Here is a 27,392-nt window from a genome sequence, read left to right on the forward strand (position 1 = left end):
TAAATTTTAGCGTAACTTATTAAAAATACTGTATTAAACCAACGAACTTTTATTTGTAGATAAAATAAGAAAATAATAACTAGTAAATTCTATAATTACTTACTTGAGTAAAAACTATGTTATACAAAGCAAAAAAATAAAAAATAAGCTTATGATACAAAAAAGTAGTCTTGGATATTAAATGAACAAAATTAACAATTTGTTACTAGTTTAATAGAGAATAACAAAAACTGCTTGAAAATAAAATTAGTGGAAAATAACATATACTATAGGAGAAATCTAAGGCAGTTATGGGAAAAGCAAAGCGAATTTTTATAACAGAGCAAGCTCTTACGGTCTTCAGTAATATTATTATTTCTTTTGAACATCTAAAAATGAAATAATTTTTAAGGTCATCTTCTTAAAAACAAAAAAAAACGTTATAATTTTGTAACGTTAGGAAAACAAAAGAGTTTTATTTCAAGCTTTTAGTTCTACAAAAATTAAGGTTTGTTTGTGTACTAAAAAATATAATTAACAAAAAAAAAGCACCATCCAATGTTATATTAAAGTTTTAAATGCTTGTTGTTTTTCAAAACTAATATAATAATCAAACATTGATAATTTCAAAACATTTTTGATACTTTAACAGTTAAAATTCCAAACAAAAGTATAACTTTTAAGAATAGTAAGGTAATATTGGGGTTAAAAGTCTCAAAATTTAAGCTAATATACAAGATAGAAAAAGTTGTCAGCTTTATTAATTAACCTTTAATTTTTAATTTTTTTATCTTTAGTTTTTTACTTCACAATATAGAAAACGTAAAATCACGGATTTTAGTTAAAACTTTAAAACTTTTGTAAATATAATTAAAATTATTATCAAGAATGAGGTTCTTTACAAAAATTTCTCACCATGGATGGAGCTACTTCTCGGAATTTTTTTATTTTTATTTATATCTTGAGCGAAGTCCTCATAAACTCCTGTTATTACGTCACAATAGCGTGAGTGGGGTTCGGAAACTACCGTGGCACTAAAGTCGAGTCCCTCTTGGTTGGTATTCGACGGTGTTGGCGCTGACTTGGTCTGTTTTTTGAAAAGTTGTTACCAAAACACCTTATTTTTATAATAGTTTACGAATAATAATAATACAGTTTTATTTTATTTTAAACTAAAAATCATAATAAAATATTAATTAATAATATATATAATAATATTTATATATATAACAATAGTAAAATAATACAATTTAAACTTGTTTACATTTAATAATTTTTAAGCTAAGGCTTGTTAAATTTATAATACCTAAACATAGTTGTAAAATCACAACTTAGTTTTAACCAACATATCAAGTTTATAACACACTGTTACTTATTTATTACACTAAAAGTATATTTATACATATTATAAATTAAGCTTAACCGACGATCATTTTTATTGTTTTTTAAATTATTAGTAATTAAAATAAAAACTTTTAACTTTCAATCACCTTTGTTGAAGCTTAGTTCGCTTTTAACAATGGTTGAAAAATATATTTAGATTCAAATATTTTGAAACTAAATAAATAAAAATTTAAAGAGACACAAAGTTCACATCTAAATTTACATCAAAACTTTTTTGATGTTAATAACTTATTTAGATTATTTTTAGTTTATCCAACGTGTTTAAAAATCAATAATGCCAAACAAATATTAATAAATTTTAGATAAACAACTTTCAATTGTAAAATATCATATTTATAAGATTAAATAATTAGGTAGTATTTAAGGCCATAGGGGGGGGGGGGGGGTCCAACATTTTTTTTTACTAAAATTAACTTTGACTTTTATATGAAAGCTTAAAGTACAAGCTATAAGCCAGTTTTTATAGAATTCAAAAATATCATTTAACTTTTGAGATATTTAATTTTTTGTAAAATTTTTCCAATATAAACGTATGGACCGCAAATTTTTTGGGGTCAATTTTCTCGGAAATTTTAAAATTCACTAAAAATCTATCTCCTCCTTCATTTTTCAAGCAATCTTCTTCAAATTTTCAGGAAACGTTCCTTATAATAAAAGGAAAAATGTTACTTTAGAATTTTAATAATTTAAAAAAAAAAAAATTTCATCACAAAAATTAAAAAAAAAAGTGTCTTTTTTTCAAAAAAAACATATTTTTACAATTTTTTTTTTTAATTCCAAAGTAACGTTTTTTTGCTATTATATAAAGATTAGACTGTGAAAGTTTGAAGAAGATTGCTTAAAAAATGTAGGAGGAGATAGATTTTAAATGAAATAGTCTTTTTTTACTGTTTTAGTTTTCCCTTCCCATAGGGAACCTATTATGCGGCCCGACTTTGACTGGTCGTATCTCAAAAAATAATTTGAATTTTTTAAAACAATAAAAAGCATCTTGAAGCTTAGAAAAAAACTCTATAAAATAAGATCAACTTGTAAAAAACATGGTTTACCCCCCCCCCCCTTATGGCCTTAACTTAAATTTAAATGGTCGATTTAGATAAAATAATAAAAACTATGGGTAAAACTTGTATATAAAATTTTTTCATTTTATTTTTTTCTAAACTTACAGACGTGATGGTGCTAGACTGAGATTCAGGTTGTTTTTTATCCATATTCAATTTCTTAGAAACTTTTTTACCAACTTGTGAACTTTTTCCCACGTGTATTGAATCCCCTGGCTGGACTCGGAACGATATTGGTGTGCGACCTGTGAAGAATCCTAACATTGAAAGTACAAAATATAAGAAGGTTAATGCGCGCATATTTTATGTATAATACCTTTAAATAATTATTACATATTATAAATTTAACTGTTATAGTAACAAAAGAACGTTCATGTGCTGATTTTTAGTGATTAAAAAATGTTCAGATGTAAATTTATGAAAGTAGCAAAAATAATCAAATATTTATTCAACATTTTTAGAAAACTACAAATACAAAGATTACATACATAGGGCTTATTTAAAAAGTGTAATTAGTAACTAAACTTAAGATTTGCTTTACGGCCTACTCTCCAGTAAATGAATTAAAATGCAAAGCTACTGATTACACAAAATGTAAAATAACATATTTTTGTATAGTTTTTAATTAAGTACGAAACATCTTAATGCAAAAACTTAATACAAAACTAAATAAAACTTAATAAACTTTAAATGTGATATATTGCTATGCTTACAAGTAGGTATAAATTGTTCAAATTTTTGACATCTGCATGTTTCTTGCTTATTTAAAAATTACATATTACTTTTTGTACAGCATGCTAAAGTTTTGCAGGTTTTATCTTTATTTGAACTACTGAAAAGGCTGTATAGCAAAACTAAAGTTCAGTTTCTATTATTTGTGTTAAAAAAAAACTTTTTATTTATGCTTTGCAAAGTAGGATTGCTTATTTGTTATAGTTGTTTTGCTGAGGTAAGTTTTTGACAAACCCTGAACACAGTTTAGTTTAGAAAATATAAGTATATCACAATTATAATTTTTTTAGTATAATGAATAAGCATTACTTTAACAGATTTTGAAAACATACTTCTATGTGCTTTTAATTTTTTTGATTTTGTAAGGACAAAAGCAGATGACTTTGTCAAGTTTTCAGACTCTGTGAAAGAAAAAAAAAGAAAAAATAACATTTACAAGTATAGAGACTGAATACATCTGCAAACGTACTTAAATCAAATGTGAGAATTATAAACTTACTAAAAGCTGTAAATCTTCTACAATTGGATTAATTTATTTGTCAAATTCAAACTCATAAAAAACTCACTTGTACAAAATGAGTTATAACTAATATTTCATATAAATTTTTTATTAAACAGTCCTAGGTTGAAAACAGTAATTCAAATACTGATGAAACACTAATTATTATATTTTAAGGTTACTAGTTATTTTTTATTTTTTCAACTATGAAGCTGATAAACTGATCGTATCAAAATACTATAACTACAACTTAAAATAGGCAAAAGCAACGTACCGCCTAAAGACCGGGTCCGGCCCGAAAGCAGAAATCTCTGGCTTACTGCGTATTTTTAGATCAAAAACAAATTTTGTAAAACAACTAAAATTTACCTCTTTCTCATTAACATTTTTAAATTTGTTTTTTATTTAATTTTTCAATATTCGTTAGTTTTTAAATTAGAATCAATTGATTATAGTAACACTTAATTTTTTTCAGTATGTAGTTATTCAAACAGCCGCCTCCAAAGATTTTTTTAATTAGTCTGTTCCACGAAAAGTTGTGGTAAATGTGGTCACCGACTAATAAAAATTTTCAAACACTTTAAGCAACTAATAAGGTAATTTAACATTTAGAAACCTTAACTAATTCATTAGACTTGCCAAAAACATTGAAGCTTTTTCTTAAAGTTTTCCAGGAATACTATACTTATTTAATCCTTGATTTAAGGTTTATTTATACAATTATTTAGACTTACTAGGACTTCTGTTTGTAAGGTTTGCTCTTGCAGTTGACCTACTCGGAGTAAAAACATTAGCCTTGATTTTCTTTCTACCGGTCGTTGGAGTCTTACAGTTAGTAGCAGGTCTCTTCAGTGGAGTGTTACTTGTTGTGAATTTCAATGGAGTTCTTGCCTTTGCCTTGCTGCCAAATGTCATCTCATGTTCCAAATCCTGTGTATAAAGCTAAAAAATAAAAGAAGATAAAAACAAATAGTTGAGGGAAACAAATTGTCAATATTTTTTATTAAAATACTTTTAACTCTTACTGGACAACTAAACTAGCGTAAATCAAATTTAGATACTGAAACCAAACAAGTATATTATAAATTTAACAGTAAATTGTTTTGAACTATATGTGATCATCAACTATTTGCTTAAGTGTATACAATCGTATAAAACATATTCATTAATAATGAACAATACTGATGATTAATTTTTAACAAAATTCCAAAGTATTACCCAACTAAAAATATAAGTTTTTCAGAACAATTGAATTTGAATATTATTCTACTATTTACACAAATTATTTACACAGCTGTATTTTTAGTTTTAGTTTACCTTTTGTTTTTTAAGTTTTCTTTCTTCAATTTCTATTTGTTTTTGTCGATCAAATTCTATCCATTTATCTCCTATAAAACTTTCAATTCCAACTCCTTCTATTAAGAACGGCTCACTCATATCATTTTGCCACCTAAATTTGTCATAAATATATAAAAGAAAGTCACAGAAAAATGCTAAATAGCAGGCAAAACTAGCGCTTGATTAGTCAAACTTAAAACTTTTAAATACAACAAATTATATATTTTCTTGCTTATGTCTAATCTTTTAATTATAGTATTAATGTTAAAACTACATACTCTATTGCAAATTTTAGGTTGCAATAAAGAAAAATCAAACCATTGCAAAAAAATCTTTACATAGTTGTTATTTCGTTTTTTTTTTTTTGAACTACCATAAAAAAATGTTTATAACTATAAATAGAATAAAACAACAAATTTGATCATTCTTAAATGTTCATTACAAAACTTAAAATAAACTTTTTGACGGCATGGAAAAGGTCTTCCTCGATTTTAGGCAGTTGTTTTTTCAACTTTTCTCTTTTCTTTTCTTCGTTCAAAAGACCACCACCACGATTCTTATATCTTTTGTACAAATTTATTAGTAATTAAATTAAAGTTTAAACATTTAAGAATAACTTAAAAAGTTTAAGACACTTGTTACAAAAATTTATGGTATCAATTTAAAAACTCTATCAGTTATTACCTGTTGGGATCAGGCATTCTTGATTTCTTGTCAAGTTCAACCATCTGTTCAAAATTCTTGTTCCATTTGGAAAAGTTGCAGAAAAGATCTTTGTGCTTTCCATAATAAGCCTGTTAATGCGATTGAATGTAAGTGATTACTTTCAATATAATTTCTTTTTTAACTTAATTTTATAAGGCTCACCTGCATTTTACTAAGTTCACCTTCATGTAGAAGTAGTAGTTCTTCGGTGTAACTTTCATCTTCAAAGGCATAGAATCTCGATCTTTGTTCTTTGCTGTAATAACATTTATCCCACAAATTCACAAGTTCACATCGAACCTTTTCTATAAACTTCTTCATATTTTCCAACTTGATTCGTTCTAATTCCTTTTTCAGTTAAGAAACGTATAACATTTACATAGGCAACAAGTTAAAAGATTTACAGAATTTGTTTTGTTGATTTTATAAACAGGGTTGCCGAAAGTTTTCGAGAAATTTTAATCATGGTTTTCTGAATTTCTTCCATATTTCGAAAGTACAAGTTTTTGGGTCTTTTTTAGTATAAAATTGAGTTTAAAACTGTCTTAAAAACTGTAAAAACATTGAAAAGATACTGTAAAGCTAATTTAAATGTGGTTTTTAATAAAAAAAATTAATGATAAAAAAAATTTTTATCTATATCAGGGGTCGGCAAACTGCGGCCCGCGGGCCAATTGCGGCCCGCGAAGGGTAAATCTGCGGCCCGCGAGCACGTTATTTTTTTGAATGGAATGCGGCCCGCGAAAGAAAATTTTGTGGCCCGCGAGCATGTAAAAGTGGCCCGCTGAGCAAAAATATATTTCAAGTAAAATTTTTTTCGGTATTTCGATTTAATTTGTTTAGTTTGGTTTTAGTCTCTGTATAACATTTGAAAATAATTAGAAAAAGTTACTACTTTAATTTAAAAATGTGAAAAAGACAGATTAGCATTCTAACAGGATATTTTTCTGAGTTTCATAATAACTTCTATTTTATAACAGCAAGTAATTATCTGAAAAAAGAGTGCTTGCATTTAATAATTTAGTTATATTATACCTATTTATTAAACAAACTAAATGCAAATGTTTTCGGTTTGGTACAAAAGTAATGCACAGTAATTAACTAAAGTGTCATTTCTTTATAGCTTAGATATTCTTTCCAATATTTTTTATACCTAAGTTTTTTTTGTACATTTTTTATTTGTAAGTGTTATGTTTTAGTGTAAAAACATTTAAAATAACATAGTAATAAGAAAAAAAGGTTTATTTAAGTTTTTTTTGACACATTTTAATATTTTAGTAGTTTCTTTGCACTTAAACTAATTTATATGCACACCAACTTAAAAAAATGCTGATATTTTAAATCACTTTTTATAAAATACTTTAGATAGTTTAAGTTTAGTTTATGCATAATTTTCTAAGTTTGTTTTTTCTACATGTAGTATCTAAATTTGTACAGACACAATTAAAACAATATATATGACATAAACTAATATAGTTTTTGTTAGGTAAACATTTTCATTTTTCAAACAATGATTTTGTCAAACTAAGTTAACTTTTATGCTTTGCATATCAATACACACATTTGCTGTTTTCTGGAGCTACCTATTTAATATAAACTAGACTTAGGGATAGTTTATAAACATTGACAAACACTCAGACTATCACTATTTGAAGACTTCAAATCTCAGGCCAACTAAGTCATTTTATAAGTTTTTGGCTAGAATTGTTTTTTATATACAAAAATATCAGGAATGTTTTTGTTAATTGAGGCTGGCTTTTTTGCTTAAAAGAGTGGAAAATTAAACTTATGATGTAAGTTTTGCTCAACCCAAAGTGTTAGTTTCAGTTATAATTTATGTTATAATATATCAAGTTCAAGCTTTTAACTTGAAAATTTATGCTTTAAAATTTTGAAAAAATCTTGAATTTGAGAATTTTTGAAAAAGCCTGGAGTTTCAAACAATTTTTACATGTAAAGTAGTGAAATTTCGATTTGACACAAAAAATTTAGCAAATAAACATTTCTTTATTAAAAAATATACTAAAGTAGCTTAACAGTGTTTTTTTTAATATTGATATACTTTATAAGACACTTTTTAAACTTTAATTAAACTTTATACTAAAAATAAAAGAAGGAATTGTACTTCTAAAAACTTTTAGTGCATTTCACCTTTACTTGTAAAATTTCATCGATTGTTGTGCTTCGTGTTTGAACTAAACCAAGAAATTATACTAAAGTGTCAAATAAAAAAAAAACATCTCTAATAAAAATTCTCAGATGAGCATTAGTTTTCTATCAGTGCTCTCATCTTAACATATTGATTAAAGTCATAATTTGATTTATGCGACTATATAACCTTAATGCGTTTCCTAAATAGGACTTTTTGTTGTCATTGAAGAAATAAACAAAAGTTTTTGATTACCGCCAACAAAAATTCTTCAAAAAAGTTTTCAATTATAAACGGTATCTCATTATTAATAATAAATTTTGCTTCTTTATAACTTGCCTTAACAACTTTTTTCTGATAACTCTGTAGTTACTGAAGATAATCATGTGCTTTGTTGGAACTGACTTTTGGAACACCTAACTAACGTTTTTTTTTTCTTGCTAGTTTTTTATTTTACAACTAATATTTTTAAATTCTTATTCCAGATAAAGAATTGTTGTAATGCTTAAGAAAAAAGAAGTTTTTCTCTTCGCTAATGACTCAATTAAGTCTTATACTTTTGTTAAAAATGTTTAAGAAAATTAATTGTCCCTTCCAGCTGACTTATATATTTTTGGTATGTAATTTGTTTACTGTTAATAAGTTTCGTTATTTCTTTATGTTGTAAACTTTGTTTTAACTGGGTTGCTACACAAACAGCAGGCTATTTTAAAAAGCTTGAAAACTCTGATGTGTGTGAAACTTTTATTTCAAACACTTGAAATAAATCTTAGAATTCCCAGAATAGTTTTTATGACTTTAGTGTAGTTTACTTATTTTAGTTTTTCTTGTTTTTTTACACTTTGTGTAATTTTTGATGATGATGATATTTTTACTAGGTTCTTAAGCTTGACTTACAACGATTTACTAGCTTTTTAAACTTTTAATGAACTTAGGCTGGTTTGATATAACTCAGACATTTTTGCTTTTTAAGTGACAACCATGTAAAAGACTAGTTACTAATAAGATATTTTATTTAAGTATTCGAGAATTAATTATTTTAAAGAATTTGTTCTAGCTTTCTATAAAACAAACAGGTACTAATTTTATTAAATTAATTAATTACTAAATTTTTTAATGAATATAAATTATTTAACACGCAAAAACTTTTTTTTTGAAGTTAATATTTTTAAAAATATGAAAAAAGGGGTTGATAATATAACAAATACATAAAAGTAACTAATAAATTGTCTTTCAAATTTGGTTTTTATAGAGAGTTAAATTGTATTTAAAATTACAAAAGTATTAAATTTAACTAAGTAAGTGCTTATGAAAGTACATAGTCTATTAACACTTAAGTATATTAGTCAATGTAGATTTTATTCTAATTTTATTTAATTTAATTTAAATAGTCATTCTATGTATAGCTAAAAGTTATTTAAATTGATAAGGTGAATAAAAGTAAAACTTTTCTCTAGTGATACTAAAACTAAAACAAAAAGATTAATCAAATATCACTAAAACTAAAACTGCGGCCCGCGAAGACTATGTAAACTTGAAATTTGGCCCGCGACCACCAACTGCCTGCCGACCCCTGATCTATATGATAGATTTTTTGTCTAATTGAAATTCCAATACTTTATGTGTAAAAATTGTTTAAAATTCCAGGTTTTTTAGCCTAAATTCTCTTATTCCAGGTTTTTCTGGCAACCCTGAATAAATAGTACTTTACAGATAGTTACAAGATTCTCACAGGATTTTTTACGTTATTTGGAAAATATGACTTAAAACTAACTAATTAAACCATTAGAAATACGTTGCGATGCATATTAACTTTGAGTGAAACTATGGGTGCTTATTCATGATAACAAAAGTCATGTTTTAGTTTTTTATAAGATTATTAAAACTTTAAATTGTTTTCACTGAAAAGATGATAGTGTACTCATACTTTTTCGGACAAATTAAAACAAATAATTTTTTTTAATGCTCAATATTTTAACAACATTAAACATATGTATTTTGATTTGATAACATACCTACAGTTCTCTATATATAAATTAAATTCAATGTTTTAATCACTGAAACGAATTTGATTACTAGAATGTAAGTGTAAAACAGAAGTGCAAAGAACTAATTGAGTATGCAGTTTTTCTATTACGATAGACATGTTTTACTCAGTTAAATAGCTATAAAACTGAAATTATATAAACTTGAAATAATTAAAATAATAATAAACAGTTTATTATTTTAAGGGTTAGTAAAATATAGATCTTATTTGTAGATTTTCTATTTTAACTTATAGATTTGTTTTAGTGGCTGTAACATTAAAAAAAAAAGTCTAAGTTGCTAGCAAATTATTATATAAATTTTAAAACTATTAAATAATGAGAGAGTTAAAACTAATGCAAAAGCTGTTTTAATCTTTAATAAGCTTATTCATTACTTCAACATGATTTTTCTACTATATTTTTAAAACCTTTTATACGTATCGCAACGTATTTTCAAAAAAAAAAAATTTTCCAAACAATACTAGCTTCAAGTTAATGTATAAGTTGATTTATTAAACATTAAGTTTAGGTTCATCGTTTAATTTATTTCTTAACAAAATATTTTCTCTTTTGTTTCATTTCAATAAATACTTTCAATTACCTGTAAGGTCAACTGCAGTATTTGCAGATTATCCTGCTTTAAATTGAATAGGACATTTCTATCGCATTTAGGGGTTTCAAGTCTGTCCCATAAAACATTAATCTTTTTTCTAAAGGTGTCAACTTTTAATTGTACTTCTGTCCTTCTGAAATAAAGATCTTCTAAAACACTAGCTACTTTTTCCATTTTTTCTGGTGGAAGGTAGCAAGTCAATGTTTCGTCTCCTATGAATTCCTAAATATAAATTTACTACCATTTATGTTCAAAAAATCTTTAGTTTACTATATATGCTGAAATAGAAACATTTGTTAACAAGCTAATTATTATCATATTAGATGAATACTGTGCATCCTCGCTTATCCGCCCCCGCTAATTCGGCCGGTTTCAGTCAAAATTAGATTTAACCAATTAAACTATAATAAATGCTTAAACTTAAAACCCCATAGTGAAAACAACAAAATAAATAAATTATAACACCAAAAAAGTTTAGTGTGCATTTTATTATATGGTTTGCATAATATATAAAAGGTAGAATATTTTCAAAAAAAGCAATTTTTTGTTATTGTCCGGCTAAAGCCTAATCCGGTTATAATTTTTGAAAATAGCTTGCCAAACATGGTCGGACTACCAAGGATGCACTGTACTTGAATAAATTACTCTTGAAAATTTAAAAACTAGTCTGATTTACTAAAAAAAGCTTAAAACATGTTTTTTGCGCTGAGCTTAATTAATTAAGCTTAGCACAAAAATATAAGCTTAGCTTAAATTAATTATTAAATAGTGCTGACAAAAATTGGAAAAACAATTTAGTAGTTATAAATGATTTTTAATACTTTAAAATATATTAACAATCCTTGAACAATAAAACATATGTCATACTTATATAGAGTCCTAATTTTTCTAGGTTAGATTATAAATTTAAAATAGTCTAAGTAGATTTAGTAATTGGCAACTCTAATTTATACCTAAATATCCTGACAATTTCCATATAAAACTTCTTAAAAACTTGTTCAAGGCCATAGGGGGGATGGCGATGTTTTTTTAAGTTGATCTTATTTTATAGAGTTTTTACTAAGCTTCAAGTTGCTTTTTACCGTTTTAAAAAATTCGACTTATTTTTTGAGATATGACAGGTCAAAGTCGGGCCGCATAATAGGTTCCCTATGGTAAAGGAAAACTAAAACAGAGGAAAACGACTACTTCATTTAAAATCTATTTCCTCCTACATTTTTCAAACAATATTCTTTAAACTTTCACAGTCTAATCTATATAAAATAAAATAAAACCGTTACTTTGGACTTTAACACATTTTAAGTAAAAATACCTTTTTTTTTTTGAAAAAAAAAATAATTTGAAGAAGATTACTTGAAAAGTCAAGGAGGATATAGATATGTAGTGATTTTTAAAATTTCCAAGAAAATTAATCACAAAAAATTTGGGATCCATACGTTTGTATCGAAAAACTTTTTACAAAAAAAAATATCTCATAAGTTAAACAATGTTTTGAATTCTATAAAAACTGGCTTGTAGTTTGTACTTTAAGCTTTTATATAAAAGCCAAAGTTTTTTTATTAAAGTGTTGGACTCCCCATATGGCCTTAAAACTAATTGAAATTTAATAATTTTTCAACATTAATAACATAATTGAATTTCAAAACTTTAAAGTAGGTATGTGTCCCTGTTATCTACGCTCTTGTACAATACAGTAATACTTATTTATTTTAATCTAATAAATGGTCAATTTACATTTTACATTAATCAATGTAATTTATCTTAAAAACATATATATTAAGTTTAAATGTATTAATAGATGTACAACCAAGTATACAACTTCGTAGAAAGACTGAGATGGCGCGCGAGTTTCTTTAAGATCCAGAAACACGAAGAAAAGAAGCACCAAGAGGAAGACAAACACCATCAAAGAAGTGTTTTCCCTACAAGAAACACACCATCATTGGACGCAAGGTTAAACGATTTTGAAAACGCTTTGTACAAGTTAATAAGTAACAAAAAATTAAAAAATACAACAACAACTTATCAAACACCATGAAAAAAGACATCAAAAATATAACATCTCCTGACAAATCATTCTTTTTTCTGACAGATCAACTAACACTTACGAAATAGACAACAACATTTACAATAAAGTTCTGAAAGAAAATATCACATCAGACTACAAAAAATCAGACCCGGGCAGAATCGTAAAACTAAATGAAGAAACTTACCAATTCATCAATAAATACAATGTAAAAGGCAAAATTAAAAAACTAGAACAAAACCCTGCATTTATTACAATCAAAGACTACAAAAAAGATTTTCCAAACAAACTTAACTATAGAGTTTTGAACCCGTCCAAATCCCCTTTCAACAATCTCACCGAATCTAAACTAGACAAAATAAATAAAAGAACAATTGTAGGCTCAAAACTAAACCAATGGAAAAACACCGACAGTGTTATAAACTGGTTCAATAAGCTAAAAATAAACCTTAAACCTTATTTAAATTTATAAAACCCGATTTATAAAATTCGATATTACTAAATTTTACCCATTTATAACAAAAACCTTAATTAACTCATTAAAATTTTCTGAAAAATTCACACCAATCTCAGACAACGACCAAAAACTAATATTACATTCATTAGGGTTGCCAATCGTTTTTTCCAAATTTTTCCAGGTTTTCCAAATTTCTTCCAGGTTTTTAAAAGCAAACATTTAATTCTATTTCTAGTTTAAAGTTAAGTTTAAGATATGAAACTGTGTTAAATAGGATAAAAACATTGAAAAGATACTGTAAAGTTACTTTAAATATGTTTTTTAATAAAATTTTTTTTTGATAATGACAAAAAATTTCATCTATATGATAGATTTTTAGAGTCAAATCGAAATTTTACTACTGAACATGTGAAAATTGTTAAAATTCCAGGTTTTTTTAGTGATTTTTGTTCAAAATTCCAGGTTTTTCCAGATTTTTTTCAAAATTTCTCGAATTCCAGGTTTCTCCTGGTTTTTTTGCCTAAACTGCCAAATTCCAGGTTTCCAGGTAAACTGGCATCCCTTATTCATGCAAGTCTACAATCTTTCACTAAAATAAAACATGAGAAAAACAAACACCTCTGACCTTTTTAACGTTAGCATGGGATCCTACAATGGAGCCGAAGTGTGCGACATGGTAGGACTCTTCATGCTAAGCGAAATAAAAAATACTAATATATTCAATGAAAAGAATTCGGAACTTACAGAGACGATGTCATACAATCTAAATTGCCGACAACCGCAGAAAACACAACAAAAGCACTACACAAGATTTTTAACAAATGGGGTTTCAAAATACCAATAGACGTAAGCAAAAAACTTACCCAACAGAACATACATCCCATTTACAATACAGAATTCAGATATCCAATATGTGAGCAAACAATCAAACCACCATAATCAATTAGTAAAACAATCACTTATAATTATTAAGAAAGACTAAATAATTTATTAAATAACCAAGAATAATTTAATCGTATAAAATATGATTACCAATCAGCACTCAAATCCAACAACCTCAAATTCAGTCTAACAGACCAAAAAGCAAATAAAACAACAAAAAGGTAAAGAAAAAGAAAAATTATTTATTTAACCCACCTTTTTACCTAACTGTAGCCACTAAAAGAGGCAAAGAATTCTTAAATTTAGTAAAAAACACTTTGACGCAAACCACCCATACCACAAAATTTTCAACAGGAATACACTTAAAATTTCTTATAGCTGCATGGAAAACTTCAAAACAAAAATTCTTAAACACAATAACAAAATATTAAAGAGCCTAAACTTCAAACAACAAGAAAAAACCTACAATTGCAGGAAAGAAAAATGTCCTTTAAACAATAACTGCCTAGCAAAAAATAGAATCTACCGAGCTACTATAAAAACAAATAACATAAGAAAACTTAACGTGGGTTCAACAAGCACAACATTCAAAAATAGATATAGCAATCATAAGGCAAGCTTTAACAACAAATTAAAAAGACATAATACTGAGTTATCAACCTATATATAGGATTAAAAGACGCGAACAAAGACTATAATTAAAAATGGGAAACACTCTGCAGAACTAAAAAAAAACCGAAAAACAACAAAACATGCCATTTATGTAGCCTAGAAAAGTGCGAAATCGAAAAAATTAAAAAAGAGGTATCAACCCTGTCTTAATAAACAAAATATGTATTTTAAAAGAACAAAAAACACTAATCAATAACAAAAATAGCAACAATATATAACTAAAAATAAGAACAAACAAAGCAAAACATAAGTTAACTTGTACATAAGTAGTTTTTAAGATTAGCTAACAATATTATTCAACTTTATTTGAAACGTTATAATGTGTTTTTTTGTGATTCTTTAAAATAAACTTGCTGCTTGAAACATTGTTCTGATGAAACGTGTAAAACGTTGAAACTTTAGTAAACAATGCAAACATTAGTTGTTATTTATATTATAAATAGATAATAAGTTTAAATATTTGATTTATTATTCAATTGATAGTTAACAGCGTTTTTAACTTTTCTAAATTTCATAAAAATAGTTGTTTAAATGTAAGTCGCACAAAAAAATGAATCAAACTTGTGAGAAAGAAGCATGAGACTGAAAATGTTGAGGTGTGAGACCTAACTCATCATATAGTTGCATTATTTCTAACTTTTGGGAGCTTATTTGCAGTTCGCGTTTGTTCTTCTCTGCTTGTAATGTTTCTATGTGTTCCTGGAAGCATTGGTTTTATACAAACAAATTATTGAGATAACTTTAGTTTTAATAAAAATTTTCATAAAAAGTTTTTTAATAACAAAAAAAATATTTCCTTAATCAACTGATGTACGTACAATACACCATTTAAAAACCAAAAGTAAACTTTTAAATCTATTCTTTAAAAATTAACTATATATTACAACTAGTGATCTACCGGAATTACTAATTAGGATCTAGCATGATCCGAATATTTATCATATCTAAATCTACCAAACTCAGAATCTAATTTTTCATTTATTAAAATGAGATCCGGAACAGATAGTTCAAAGTATTCAAAAACAGTAGTGCTTAATACACTTTGATTTTGACTTTTTCATATTAATTTATTGCTTATAATAGGGCTGGGAAACTTTTCAAATCGGCAAACCAGATTTACCATATAAGTCTTTTAAACAGGGTTGCCACTTGATTTTTCAAAAAATTTTCCAGGTTTTCCATATTTCTTTAAGGTTTTTAAAAGTAAAAATTTTTGGGTCTTTTTATAGTTTTAAGTTAATTTCTGTAAAAGAAACTGTGTTAAATAGTACAAAAACATTTAAAAGACGCTGTAAAGTTACTTTAAATGTGTTTTTTAATAAAAAAGATTTTTGATGATGACAAAAAATCTTATTTATATGATAGATTTTTTGTGTCAAATTAAAATTTTAGTATTGAAAATGTTAAAATTATTAAAAATTCCAGGTTTTTCCAGGTTTTTTGCTCAAAATTCCAGGTTTTTCAAGGTTTTTTTCAAAATTTCTCAAATTCCAGGTTTTTCCAGATTATTTTTGCCTAAATTGTCAAATTCCAGATTTTTCAAGGTTTTTCCAGGTTTCCAGGTAAAGTGGCAACCCTGTTTAAAACAAATTTATTTTTGGCAGAAACGTAGTTTTGAAATCTGATACAATAATTTATTTTAAACCTTTAAACTATAACTTTAATAACAATTTGAAAAATTTATGTGTACTGAAATAAATTTAGTAATAAGTTTGAAAATTTTGTTATAAAAAGATCAGCTCTACTTTAGTTTTTTTTTTTGTGCACAAGTTGTCTAAGATTAAAAAAAATACGTTGCGAGCAGAACGCACGTTGCCAATCTATAACCTATAATCAAGTTCTAATAAAACAAATTATTAAATAAAGTAATTTTGGTTTGTCGTTTTTAAATTAAATCAAGTTTGTTATAGGGTTGCTAGGATGAAAGACGTGACTATTTTAATTATAAAAGCTTGTAATAAACAAGGAATTGAAAAAACCTTAGAATAAAGATTTATAAGTGTGATAAAAATTAAGTTGAGAGTAAACTGTGGTGCTATTTTTTGTTAAATTGTTATAACTTGTTGCTTAAATAAACTAAATGTTACTTTTTTGTATAACACTTGAAAAATAAGGCCTTCATCTATATTGAATAAATCCTACTGGTAAAATGGAAAAAGCTGCCACATCTGACCAACTGTTAAGAAAAATTGTCCAACTCTATTATGGAACATTGGAAAAAGTATAAAAAAATTAACTGAACTAAGAATTTTCAAAAATCGTAAAAGTTTTCAACAGTACTGAAAAACAAAATACTAGAGTGTAATTGAAAGAAAAAAGCAAAATTACTATGAATCAATCAATTAAAATGCTTTTTTAAGTACAGTCAAGCTAACAAAGTGCAAGTTGAAATACCTTGTACTCTTTATTTAACAACCTTGTAACTTTTTTAAGGAGAGAAAATATATATAAGTATTTGTTAATCTACAAAATACATCAATCACAATTTATTAATTATATAATACTGTGGATTTGTTTATACTTAATGGTTTACTTTGGTTTTTTAAGAGAACTATTTGTTTTAAATTTAATACGAATATATACGAAATAGACAATTTTTTTACCAAAAAAATGAATCTTGCTTTTTTTATTCAACTAAAACCGAATCAAGTGTATCTATAATTACAAGTGCTCTTAATTATTATGAAAAACAGTAGATAAAGTAAACACTTTGTATTTCCAATAATAAAGGTTATTTTTTAGTTCGAGAGTAATAGACAATAAAATCAACATTGTTTGAGTTTATTTTTTCAACAGTATAGACAGAATATCTAATAACTTTGCCTGGATATAATATTTATGTAGTTTTATTTTATCAAGTAGTTCCCATTTGTTTGTTGGCTGCTAGGTTTTAAACAAAATAAGTTTTTGATTTGAAAATATGTCAAAAAATATAAATAAATATTTTTTTTTAAACCATAAAAAACCAAGTAAAATTTATAATGTAGTTTTACAGAATTTTCCAACTAATTTTATCATAAATTAGTCATTTCAAAACTTGAAATCAATAAAACTAAATTCAACTCCTCTTAAGTTCATAGAATAATCTTAACTATTTAACTTTTTAGCTTTTTACATTAACACTAAAAATCATACATTTGATTACCTTGATATCCTTCAATTGTTTCTGACTTGGTACAATCCTCTTTTCTACATAATAAGGAGTTATATACAGTTGATCGCATAATTCCTCTTCAACTGCCTTCAGAGATGCGTATTCTGCCATTCGTTTGTTTTTCATTGCTTGCAATTCTCTGCATTTCTTCCTGTAAATTATTATTATTAAATTTTGCTGGTCATAAAATAAAGTATATACGAAAATGGAAAAATTAATGTGATACTTTTATCACAATTATTTTATATACCAATAGTTAATTTCTACTATAACACAACAAGTTTACCCGAATAATTAATATTCCATTAATACCATAAGGTGCTAAATAGAATTTTTTATCATTTTAGTTTTATAATACTTTTAAAAGTCCAAAATAACTTCTAGAAAAAAGAGATCAATATGTTACTTATGACAGGCTTAAACTAAAATGGCAAAAACACTATTTCATTCAAAATCTATCAATTTCAACAGTTTTTGAGCAATATTTTCGATACTATCTCAGTCTATCCTTAAAGTATCAACATTTGTTCAGACTCTTTTCAACTAAAAATACAAATACAATTTTTTTTTAATTTTTGGTCATTATCTTTTTTTTTAATAATTATTAATAGTCCAATGAACATTTTCTGAAAGTTTGAGATTATATGCTAAAATTAAGGGAAGATATATTTTTAAAGAAAAATTTTAGCTTTTCATAAAAAACCTAGTTTTGAACTGTATTGCAAAAATTACTTTAAATTTTTATCTTTTTTTAAAAGTTGTAAATATCAATTTGAAGCTTATTTTTTATGTGAAAAATAGGAAATTTTCTATTACTTACTCCATCATGGCCTTAGTTAGTGTAATTATACAAAACTCATTAATGCTAAAAATGAGAGTATACATAAGTTTACTTGGTGTTTTTCCAAGTTTTAGTCTTTTTTTCTTTTACAATGAGAAAGCCAGGGTTGCCGCTCTTTTTTAAACTTTTTTCCAGGTTTTAAAAAGTACACAATTTTGGGTCTATATATAGTTTAAAGTTAAGTTTAAGGTAAGAAACTGTGTTAAATAGTATAAAAACATTGAAAAGATACTGTAACACTACTTAAAATATGTGTTTTAATTTTTTTTTATTTGATGTTGACAAAATTTTTTTATTTATATGATAGATTTTTTGAGTCAAATCAAAGTTTTACTACTGAACATGTGAAAATTGTTAAAATATTAGGATTTTCAAGGTTTTTTTTTTGTCTAAATTGTCAAAAAAAGGCAACGTAAAGTGGCAACCCTGAAAAACTCTTTCATCCTATTTATTCCTCATCATACCTTATTTTAAACTCATTAATATCAATAACTAAGATAAAAAACTAGATTTTTTTTTGTTTTAATTAGATTAAGTATCTTATTGATTACAGTATCAAAGTGTGATGACGTCATAGGAGTGTGTAGCAAAATAAACTAGCTTAAACTACACATTTCTCATATTTAAACTTTTTGTTTTATTTTTAGCAATTGTACCATAACAACAAATATATATATAAAACACGATAATATTCAAGGTAGTTTAAATTGCTACGCACCCCATATAACATTGTCACTAGTTGCTTTACTTTTTGGGACTTATTCATGCTTGACTTTATTTACAAACTTTTTTATTATTGCCATATGTACTAAAAGTTGTCTTTATCTAATCTGCATCTAATATTTTAGCTGGTAGCAAGCAACTATACTTTTTTTGGGACTGAGTTGAAAAAAAATTTTTTTTTTGTATTTTTTATTGCATTAATGTTGTAATGATGTTGCTATTAAGTTGTAAATAGACTAGTATTTGTACTTTGTATATACTTTTTCAGCAAAATAGATAGTTTTTTTTTACTTTAATTGCTATTACTGACTGTAATTCATAAGTCTATATAAGTATGGGTTAGGGTGAATAGCATATAAGGTAAGACTATGCATTTGTTAACATCTAAAAAATTAATTTAAACAATATACAAAAGACACGCAGTGTAAAAATCCAGATATATTTCACGCTATTTTCATCAGTGGATAAATTGCATGGTCATATACCAATTCAAATGCTATCGTGACAATAGCTATATTGGTTTTTCAAATAGACAGCTGAAGAAAAGAGTCAAAGAACATATGTGTGCTTGCATTGATAATTTTTAAATTGAGCCGAAAAACAGAATATTTCTTATAAAATTATAAAACCAATAAAAAGATCTCCTATTGCAGAACATTTGGTGAAAAATCTGAGTTGTGCTGAAAATTTCAATTTAAAGAGATTTAAGATAATTAAAAGTTGTTATAAGCTGTTTGACTTAGTCAAAATGGAAGCTATATGTATTTTAAATAGAAAGCCTACCCTTTGTAGGCAAAAAATATTTGACTATAGTGTTGCTTTTTTTTCTTAATGCTCTTTTTGGTGTTTTATGTTAGTACTTAACCAGCGCTATTTAATTAGCATTTTGATTAGTTTTGTGTAATTGACTTTGTATTTGATTAATATTTGTTTATGATGATTACTACTATTAATATATAAGTTTAATTTATCTTTTATATATTGATTTGTATCCACTGATGAAAATAGCGTGAAATATATCTGGATTTTTACACTGAGTGTATTTTGTATATTGTTTAAAATTAATTTTGACTTCAAATACATGTATTTTTTTTAATTATTGTCTTGCTAGTAAAGGCTTTAACTGATCAATAAACTTTAACTAATTTTAAAAACACACTGACAAGGATTAAAATACAATATGGTTTAATAGTAAAATTTTCAAAACTAAAATTTTCAAAATACAATGAATTTATTTCTTTATTTTTCAAGGACTTTTTAGTTAAAATTTCCAAAGTATTATGTAAAAACACTACTTTATAAGCTTATTTCTTTTTTTAATTTATTTTATTCGTACTTGTAAATAAACCATACAAATTTTTATTAAACTTTTTTTTTAATTAAATAAGATGGACAGTTTTATCTTTTAAAAACTAATAAAATTTAAAATTATTCTTTTCTTCAGTAAATTTCTTATTTTAATCTTTACTTTAACATTTTTAAAAATTCATTAGTACCCAAAAACCAACACTCTAATCCAATATATTACCATATAATTGTATTTTGAACATTTAATATGTTGATTTTGTTTTTAGAGCATAAATTTTCTTTAAATAAGCTTATTATTATTAAACTAGAAGCATAAGCATACCCAAGTAATTCGTCAGTTTGTAGTAGTGGTAAGTTGTTGGGATACTTATATTCTGGCAAATTTAGCTCAACATTAAGTTGAGTTATGAGCGGTTTTTGTTTTTCAATTTTTGCTTGTAAACTGTCTTTAAGTTTACTTTCTTCTTTTACCATTTGCTGGTACAGCAATTGAACATGAGCTATAACTTTTCCTCCACGCTTTGTAATCTGTATATTTATTGAACTTGTAAGGGTTATCTTAGTCTGCATACTTTCTAGCATTTTTTCATGTATTAAGACTTATATTTTAAAATTCTGTGAGAAAAATAAAAAAGAATTTAGACTTTATGTGATACCTAGTTATTACAGTTTTTAAGCTTTATTAGAATTAAAGAATAAAAATAATTAAACTTTAAGGACATGGGGAGTAAACCAGTTTTTTACAACTTCATCTTATTTTCTAGAGTTTTAACTAAGCGATACATTGCTTTTTACAGTTTTTTAATAATCCAATTAATTTTTGATATATAATCAGTAAAAGGCAGAGAGTACAATAGGTTCCTTAAATGAGGATAAAACTAAAACTGTGAATAAATAAAAATCACCAAAAGTCTATCTCCTCTAATATTTAATTTTCTAAACTTTAATTTTACAGTAGTAAGTGTTGTTGCAATTTCAATAAACTAACAAAATTGGTCAGAAATATAGTTTAATTATGAAATAAAAAAATCTAGAACAACTCATTTGTTTTTTTTTTATAATTTTTCCAAACTAGTTACAACAGATTGTTCTAAATTTCTCAAGGAACACCTTTTAAAAATCTAAGGTATGTATCAAAAAAACTTTAAGAGGATATAGCTTTTAGTAAATTTGTTATTTTCTCCAAAAGTTGACAATGAAAAATTGTGGTCTGTACTTTTGTATACCTTTCGTTTTAAATAAAAAAGTTATTTTTATTTAACAAAAAAATCTACAAATTTATTAGTAAACGTTATATTGCCTAAAGTACTTTCAAAATCTTCTTCAGTAGACAATTAGAACTGATTAATTCAAAATCTTCTTGCATATAAAAGTTCAAAAAAGGATATTATTACGTAACTATAAATCGAGTTTTAAGGTAAAGTATGTTTTAAAAGTCTATCTTTCAAAAGTTTTTCAAATAGTAAATCTTATTAGTATCTCTAGTTTAAACTCTCAAAAACTAATTGAAATAAAATAAATAAATATGAAATAAAATCAAAGACAAAGAACTAAAAGAAATTAAATTGTTAAACTTTGATGTGTTTGATTTAATGTTTTATAATATTTTAGAATGTAAAATCAAAATAAAAAAATAGTAATTAAAATAGTAATCGAGCTTATTGTTGGTTGAAGTTAAAAAATCAAAAATAACTAGAGTAAATAATCATAATAAATAAGTCGATAAAAGTAGTAAGGCGTATAACCTTAACTTGTTAAGTTATTTAGAAATGTATAATCAAAAAACTTTATAAATATTAAAACATGTTAAATAATAGTAACTTAGTCAATTATCTGTAAAGTGGTAATATAGTTTTGTTTATATTTATTGTTGCTTCGAGTTTATTGATCCATTTACTTTCTAAAAAATCTAAGTCTGAATAATTTTTAGTGGTGTCTACAAAGATAATTGAAAAAGCTTCTTTTAAATCTTTTTTTGATGTTTTGTGTTTTTTGGCGTAATGTATTTTAAGTGCTGCTCTATCACTAACATCATCTGTGGTTGTACTCTTCCAGATGTGTCTGTGAGAGCACCATCTTTGCGAAAAGGACGTGATTGTCTGGCCGACATAGAACTCTTCGCATTCACTACATTTCGCCGCATATATCCCAAAATTTTTGCAATTTAAGTTTTTTTTCAATTTTATCGTTTTTCTGTTTTTTAACTTTACTAAGCTTGTTTTCTTTACCATTGTATCTTTGCAAAGCAAACATTTACCACAAGGGGATGAAATTCCTTCTTCATTATTAACTTCATGAGCTAATTTCTTGTAGTTAGTTAGTAAAGTTGCAATAGTCTGCGGTCGTTTGTATGTTATCATCACGTTTTGATTCAGTTGTTTTTCTCTTTCTGTTAATTTAAGCAAGTTTGGAAAGATTGTCGTCCAAATGCTTATGTTTTTGTTACTCTCCTTCGTTCTTTTTGATGGTGGTCTGAACCGATCTTTCCATTTTTCTGTTTTTTCCAGCATCTCTACAACTAAACCCTCGCAAAAGTATGATTTTATGCACTTATCTTTTAATAGTTTCAAAGCTTCTAAATAGTCACAATCCCGTTCACACAATCTTCTTAATCTTATAGATTCGCTAAATACAATAGATTTGTAAATTGAGCGAGGATGATAAGATCTTCCATTGACATCAATGGAAGATCTTATCATCCTCGCTCAATTTACAAATCTATTGTATTTAGCGAATCTATAAGATTAAGAAGATTGTGTGAACGGGATTGTGACTATTTAGAAGCTTTGAAACTATTAAAAGATAAGTGCATAAAATCATACTTTTGCGAGGGTTTAGTTGTAGAGATGCTGGAAAAAACAGAAAAATGGAAAGATCGGTTCAGACCACCATCAAAAAGAACGAAGGAGAGTAACAAAAACATAAGCATTTGGACGACAATCTTTCCAAACTTGCTTAAATTAACAGAAAGAGAAAAACAACTGAATCAAAACGTGATGATAACATACAAACGACCGCAGACTATTGCAACTTTACTAACTAACTACAAGAAATTAGCTCATGAAGTTAATAATGAAGAAGGAATTTCATCCCCTTGTGGTAAATGTTTGCTTTGCAAAGATACAATGGTAAAGAAAACAAGCTTAGTAAAGTTAAAAAACAGAAAAACGATAAAATTGAAAAAAAACTTAAATTGCAAAAATTTTGGGATATATGCGGCGAAATGTAGTGAATGCGAAGAGTTCTATGTCGGCCAGACAATCACGTCCTTTTCGCAAAGATGGTGCTCTCACAGACACATCTGGAAGAGTACAACCACAGATGATGTTAGTGATAGAGCAGCACTTAAAATACATTACGCCAAAAAACACAAAACATCAAAAAAAGATTTAAAAGAAGCTTTTTCAATTATCTTTGTAGACACCACTAAAAATTATTCAGACTTAGATTTTTTAGAAAGTAAATGGATCAATAAACTCGAAGCAACAATAAATATAAACAAAACTATATTACCACTTTACAGATAATTGACTAAGTTACTATTATTTAACATGTTTTAATATTTATAAAGTTTTTTGATTATACATTTCTAAATAACTTAACAAGTTAAGGTTATACGCCTTACTACTTTTATCGACTTATTTATTATGATTATTTACTCTAGTTATTTTTGATTTTTTAACTTCAACCAACAATAAGCTCGATTACTATTTTAATTACTATTTTTTTATTTTGATTTTACATTCTAAAATATTATAAAACATTAAATCAAACACATCAAAGTTTAACAATTTAATTTCTTTTAGTTCTTTGTCTTTGATTTTATTTCATATTTATTTATTTTATTTCAATTAGTTTTTGCGAGTTTAAACTAGAGATACTAATAAGATTTACTATTTGAAAAACTTTTGAAAGATAGACTTTTAAAACATAGTTTACCTTAAAACTCGATTTATAGTTACGTAATAATATCCTTTTTTGAACTTTTATATGCAAGAAGATTTTGAATTAATCAGTTCTAATTGTCTACTGAAGAAGATTTTGAAAGTACTTTAGGCAATATAACGTTTACAAATAAATTTGTAGATTTTTTTGTTAAATAAAAATAACTTTTTTATTTAAAACGATCGATAAAGGCAAAAAAATCACAAAGAACTTCACACAACCAAGGGAAGATTTGAGACACTTAAAACTAAAATATTCTTACTTTTGTATACCTATAAGTAACATTTTATAAAAATTAAATTATAGTTTATACCTAAGATTTAATATCAATAAGATTAAATGTTAAAGTGAATGACCTTAATTAATGTGTTTAATTCTAAAACTCATTATAATACTTAAATTATATTCATCAAATTATGCAAAAACAGCATTTTATTACAATAATTCATAACATATAGAATACTATCTTGCTTAAAATAAAAAAAATGAGTAGGAGTATAAACGATTTCAATTGCATTCAATATCATACAACATACTAGTTCATGATGAAAAGCTATAAAAACCAGGGTTGCCAAATATTTTTGGAAATTTTCTCCAGTTTTACAAAATTTCTTCCATGTTTTTAATAATTACACATTTTAGGGTCTATTTTTAGTTTAAAATTAAGTTTAAGGTTAAAAACTGTACTAAGTAGTATAACAACATTGAAAACATATCTTAAAGCTTTTTTTAATGTGTTTTTAAATAAATAAAAAACTTTTGATGATGACAAAAACTTTTTATCAATTCAAAAGATTTTTTGTGTAAAATTGAAATTTTACTACTTTACATGTAAAAGTTGGTTAAAATTCCAGGTTTTTTTAGTGATTTTTGTTAAAAATTCAAATTTTTTCAAAATTTCTTCAATTCCAGGTTTGTTCAGGTTTTTTTGCAACCCTGAAAAACTTTCTTAATAGAATTAATTGTAGAAAACAGCAAATATTAAGTAGGAAGTTTTCTAGTAAAAATTATCTCTTTTTTAGTTTAAAAATTAAACCTTTTGTCAACATTTAAACATAATTAATCTCAAATTTAGAGTTATATAGTTATAATATTATTTTTTGAACAGTTTATTTGTACTACTTATTATACATAAAAATTTGAGACATTCAAAAATGATTTATTCAGGTACTAAGTAAAGTATACTTTGGCTAACCGTTGTTACCAACTAATTAAAAGTAAATTGGGAGCACAATAGAGTTGTAATTACATCATAAATACACATTTAATAATTATCAAACAAGATTAAAATCAGTTACAATAATTAACTATTTTAATTAGGCATAAAATACAACTAAATAAAATGTTTAATTCATTAATATTATATGTATACTATTTTCAGAAATTTTGCAGATATAAGTAGATAATGTAATAGACAGAATATTTCTTGGGTCCTTGTATAAGATGCTTATTCAATTTGGAGATTGTGTAATTAATCCCCTTGGAGATAACAGGTGCAGGAAAACCCAGAAAACCTAAAAAAGTTTTGATGTTATTTAACTCATCTTTCAGGTTTGTCTTTGAACAAATTTTGAAAGCTTAAAAGACCAAACAATATCTATATTGAATGAACCAATTATACAAAGACCTGAGAAATATTCTGTCTAATTGAAAACACCTTATCTAGGTAAAGCTACAAAAGTTCTGGAGAACAACTTGAGAAGCACTGTCAACAAAACTTTTAGAGGGTTGCACTGAGAATTATTCATGTCAAAAGAAAACCATTTATAAATGGTATTTATAAAGATTTCATATCCAATCAGAATAAAGCAAAATTATTTATAAATTCAATGTCACTGCCAAAGTGTCTACAACGGACCTACACTGCAAAATTTCATTTAAAAAGAAGTCAACATATTTCGAAAGCACTTTAAAAATGGGTTGATACTGGTTTAAATAAGCCCACCAATGAATCCTTTGCTTTTGCAGAAGTTTATTAAATAATTTAGAGTGTGCTAGTAAATATAATAATAATCGTTTTTAAATTTTATGAAAATACATAACTTGTATCACAGTTTTTCAGAGTCTTAATTTATAAAACCCCCAAGCCTAAAATATAAAAACAATAATTTGTTTATAAGTTTAACCTGAATAGAATGTTATAAAAGTGTTGGTTTATTTATATTATTTAGATGTATTTTTTGCTTAACCAAATTTGTTAATTATTGTAACTGATTATTAACTTAAATTTTGTTTGTTAATTATTAAATGTGTATTTATGACACAACAACAATTGTATGTTTTTCACAACTTACTTTTAAGTAGTTGATAACAACTGTAATTGATAAGGGTTAGCCAAAATAAGTTTTACTTTGTTCATAAGTTTATATTTTATGAATGTTTTGTGTCTCAAATTTTTGTATACATATATTTGTGTAAAACTGCCAGGATTTTCTTTTATTTACATTTTCATTAAAAAAACATTTTAAAGTTCTTGAAAGTTTTATAAATTTTATTTTGATTTAAACTTATTGAATATTAATATTGTCTCCGAAATAAGTTTTGTCAAGACCTTTTGTGCTTTAGGAATAACCTTTACATTTACCTAAATTTTATTTTAATTTTTTTCTTTTACCTAAAAAATAAAAAAAGAATGTTCTATATTTAATGATATCTTTTCTTTTGATATTATTTTGATTTTAAAATACTGAAAGTAAATAAGTAGAAAAGTTTAAAATAAATCAATACTTGTATATTACACAAAAGCTTACTTGGTCATCAGAAAATCCTATATCATCCCATAACTCTTTAAGTGTGTTCATAGTTTTTGTGAACTCAAACTCAATGTCACTTCTCATTAAGTCACTTCTACGTGCCATTTTTATTCATTAAAACTAT

General features: G+C 25.5%; 1 protein-coding gene across 1 annotated transcript; it reads right to left on the reverse strand.

The window, feature by feature from the left end:
* Positions 1–776: 776 nt before the first annotated feature.
* On the reverse strand, positions 777–27,392 carry LOC145829645 (protein regulator of cytokinesis 1-like). The gene is made up of 12 exons (XM_082937496.1): positions 27,266–27,392; positions 20,893–21,098; positions 17,690–17,849; positions 15,106–15,243; positions 10,496–10,729; positions 5,881–6,066; positions 5,698–5,807; positions 5,472–5,576; positions 4,993–5,125; positions 4,410–4,605; positions 2,550–2,689; positions 777–1,066 (listed from the first exon to the last, which is right to left on the reverse strand). The coding sequence occupies exons 1-12, from the start codon at positions 27,371–27,373 to the stop codon at positions 878–880; spliced, it is 1,905 nt and encodes a 634-aa protein (XP_082793622.1). The 5' UTR covers positions 27,374–27,392; the 3' UTR covers positions 777–877.

This window comes from Thalia democratica, chromosome 2 (assembly GCF_965202585.1).
Source record: "Thalia democratica chromosome 2, ktThaDemo2.hap1.1, whole genome shotgun sequence".
Lineage (NCBI taxonomy): Eukaryota > Metazoa > Chordata > Thaliacea > Salpida > Salpidae > Thalia > Thalia democratica.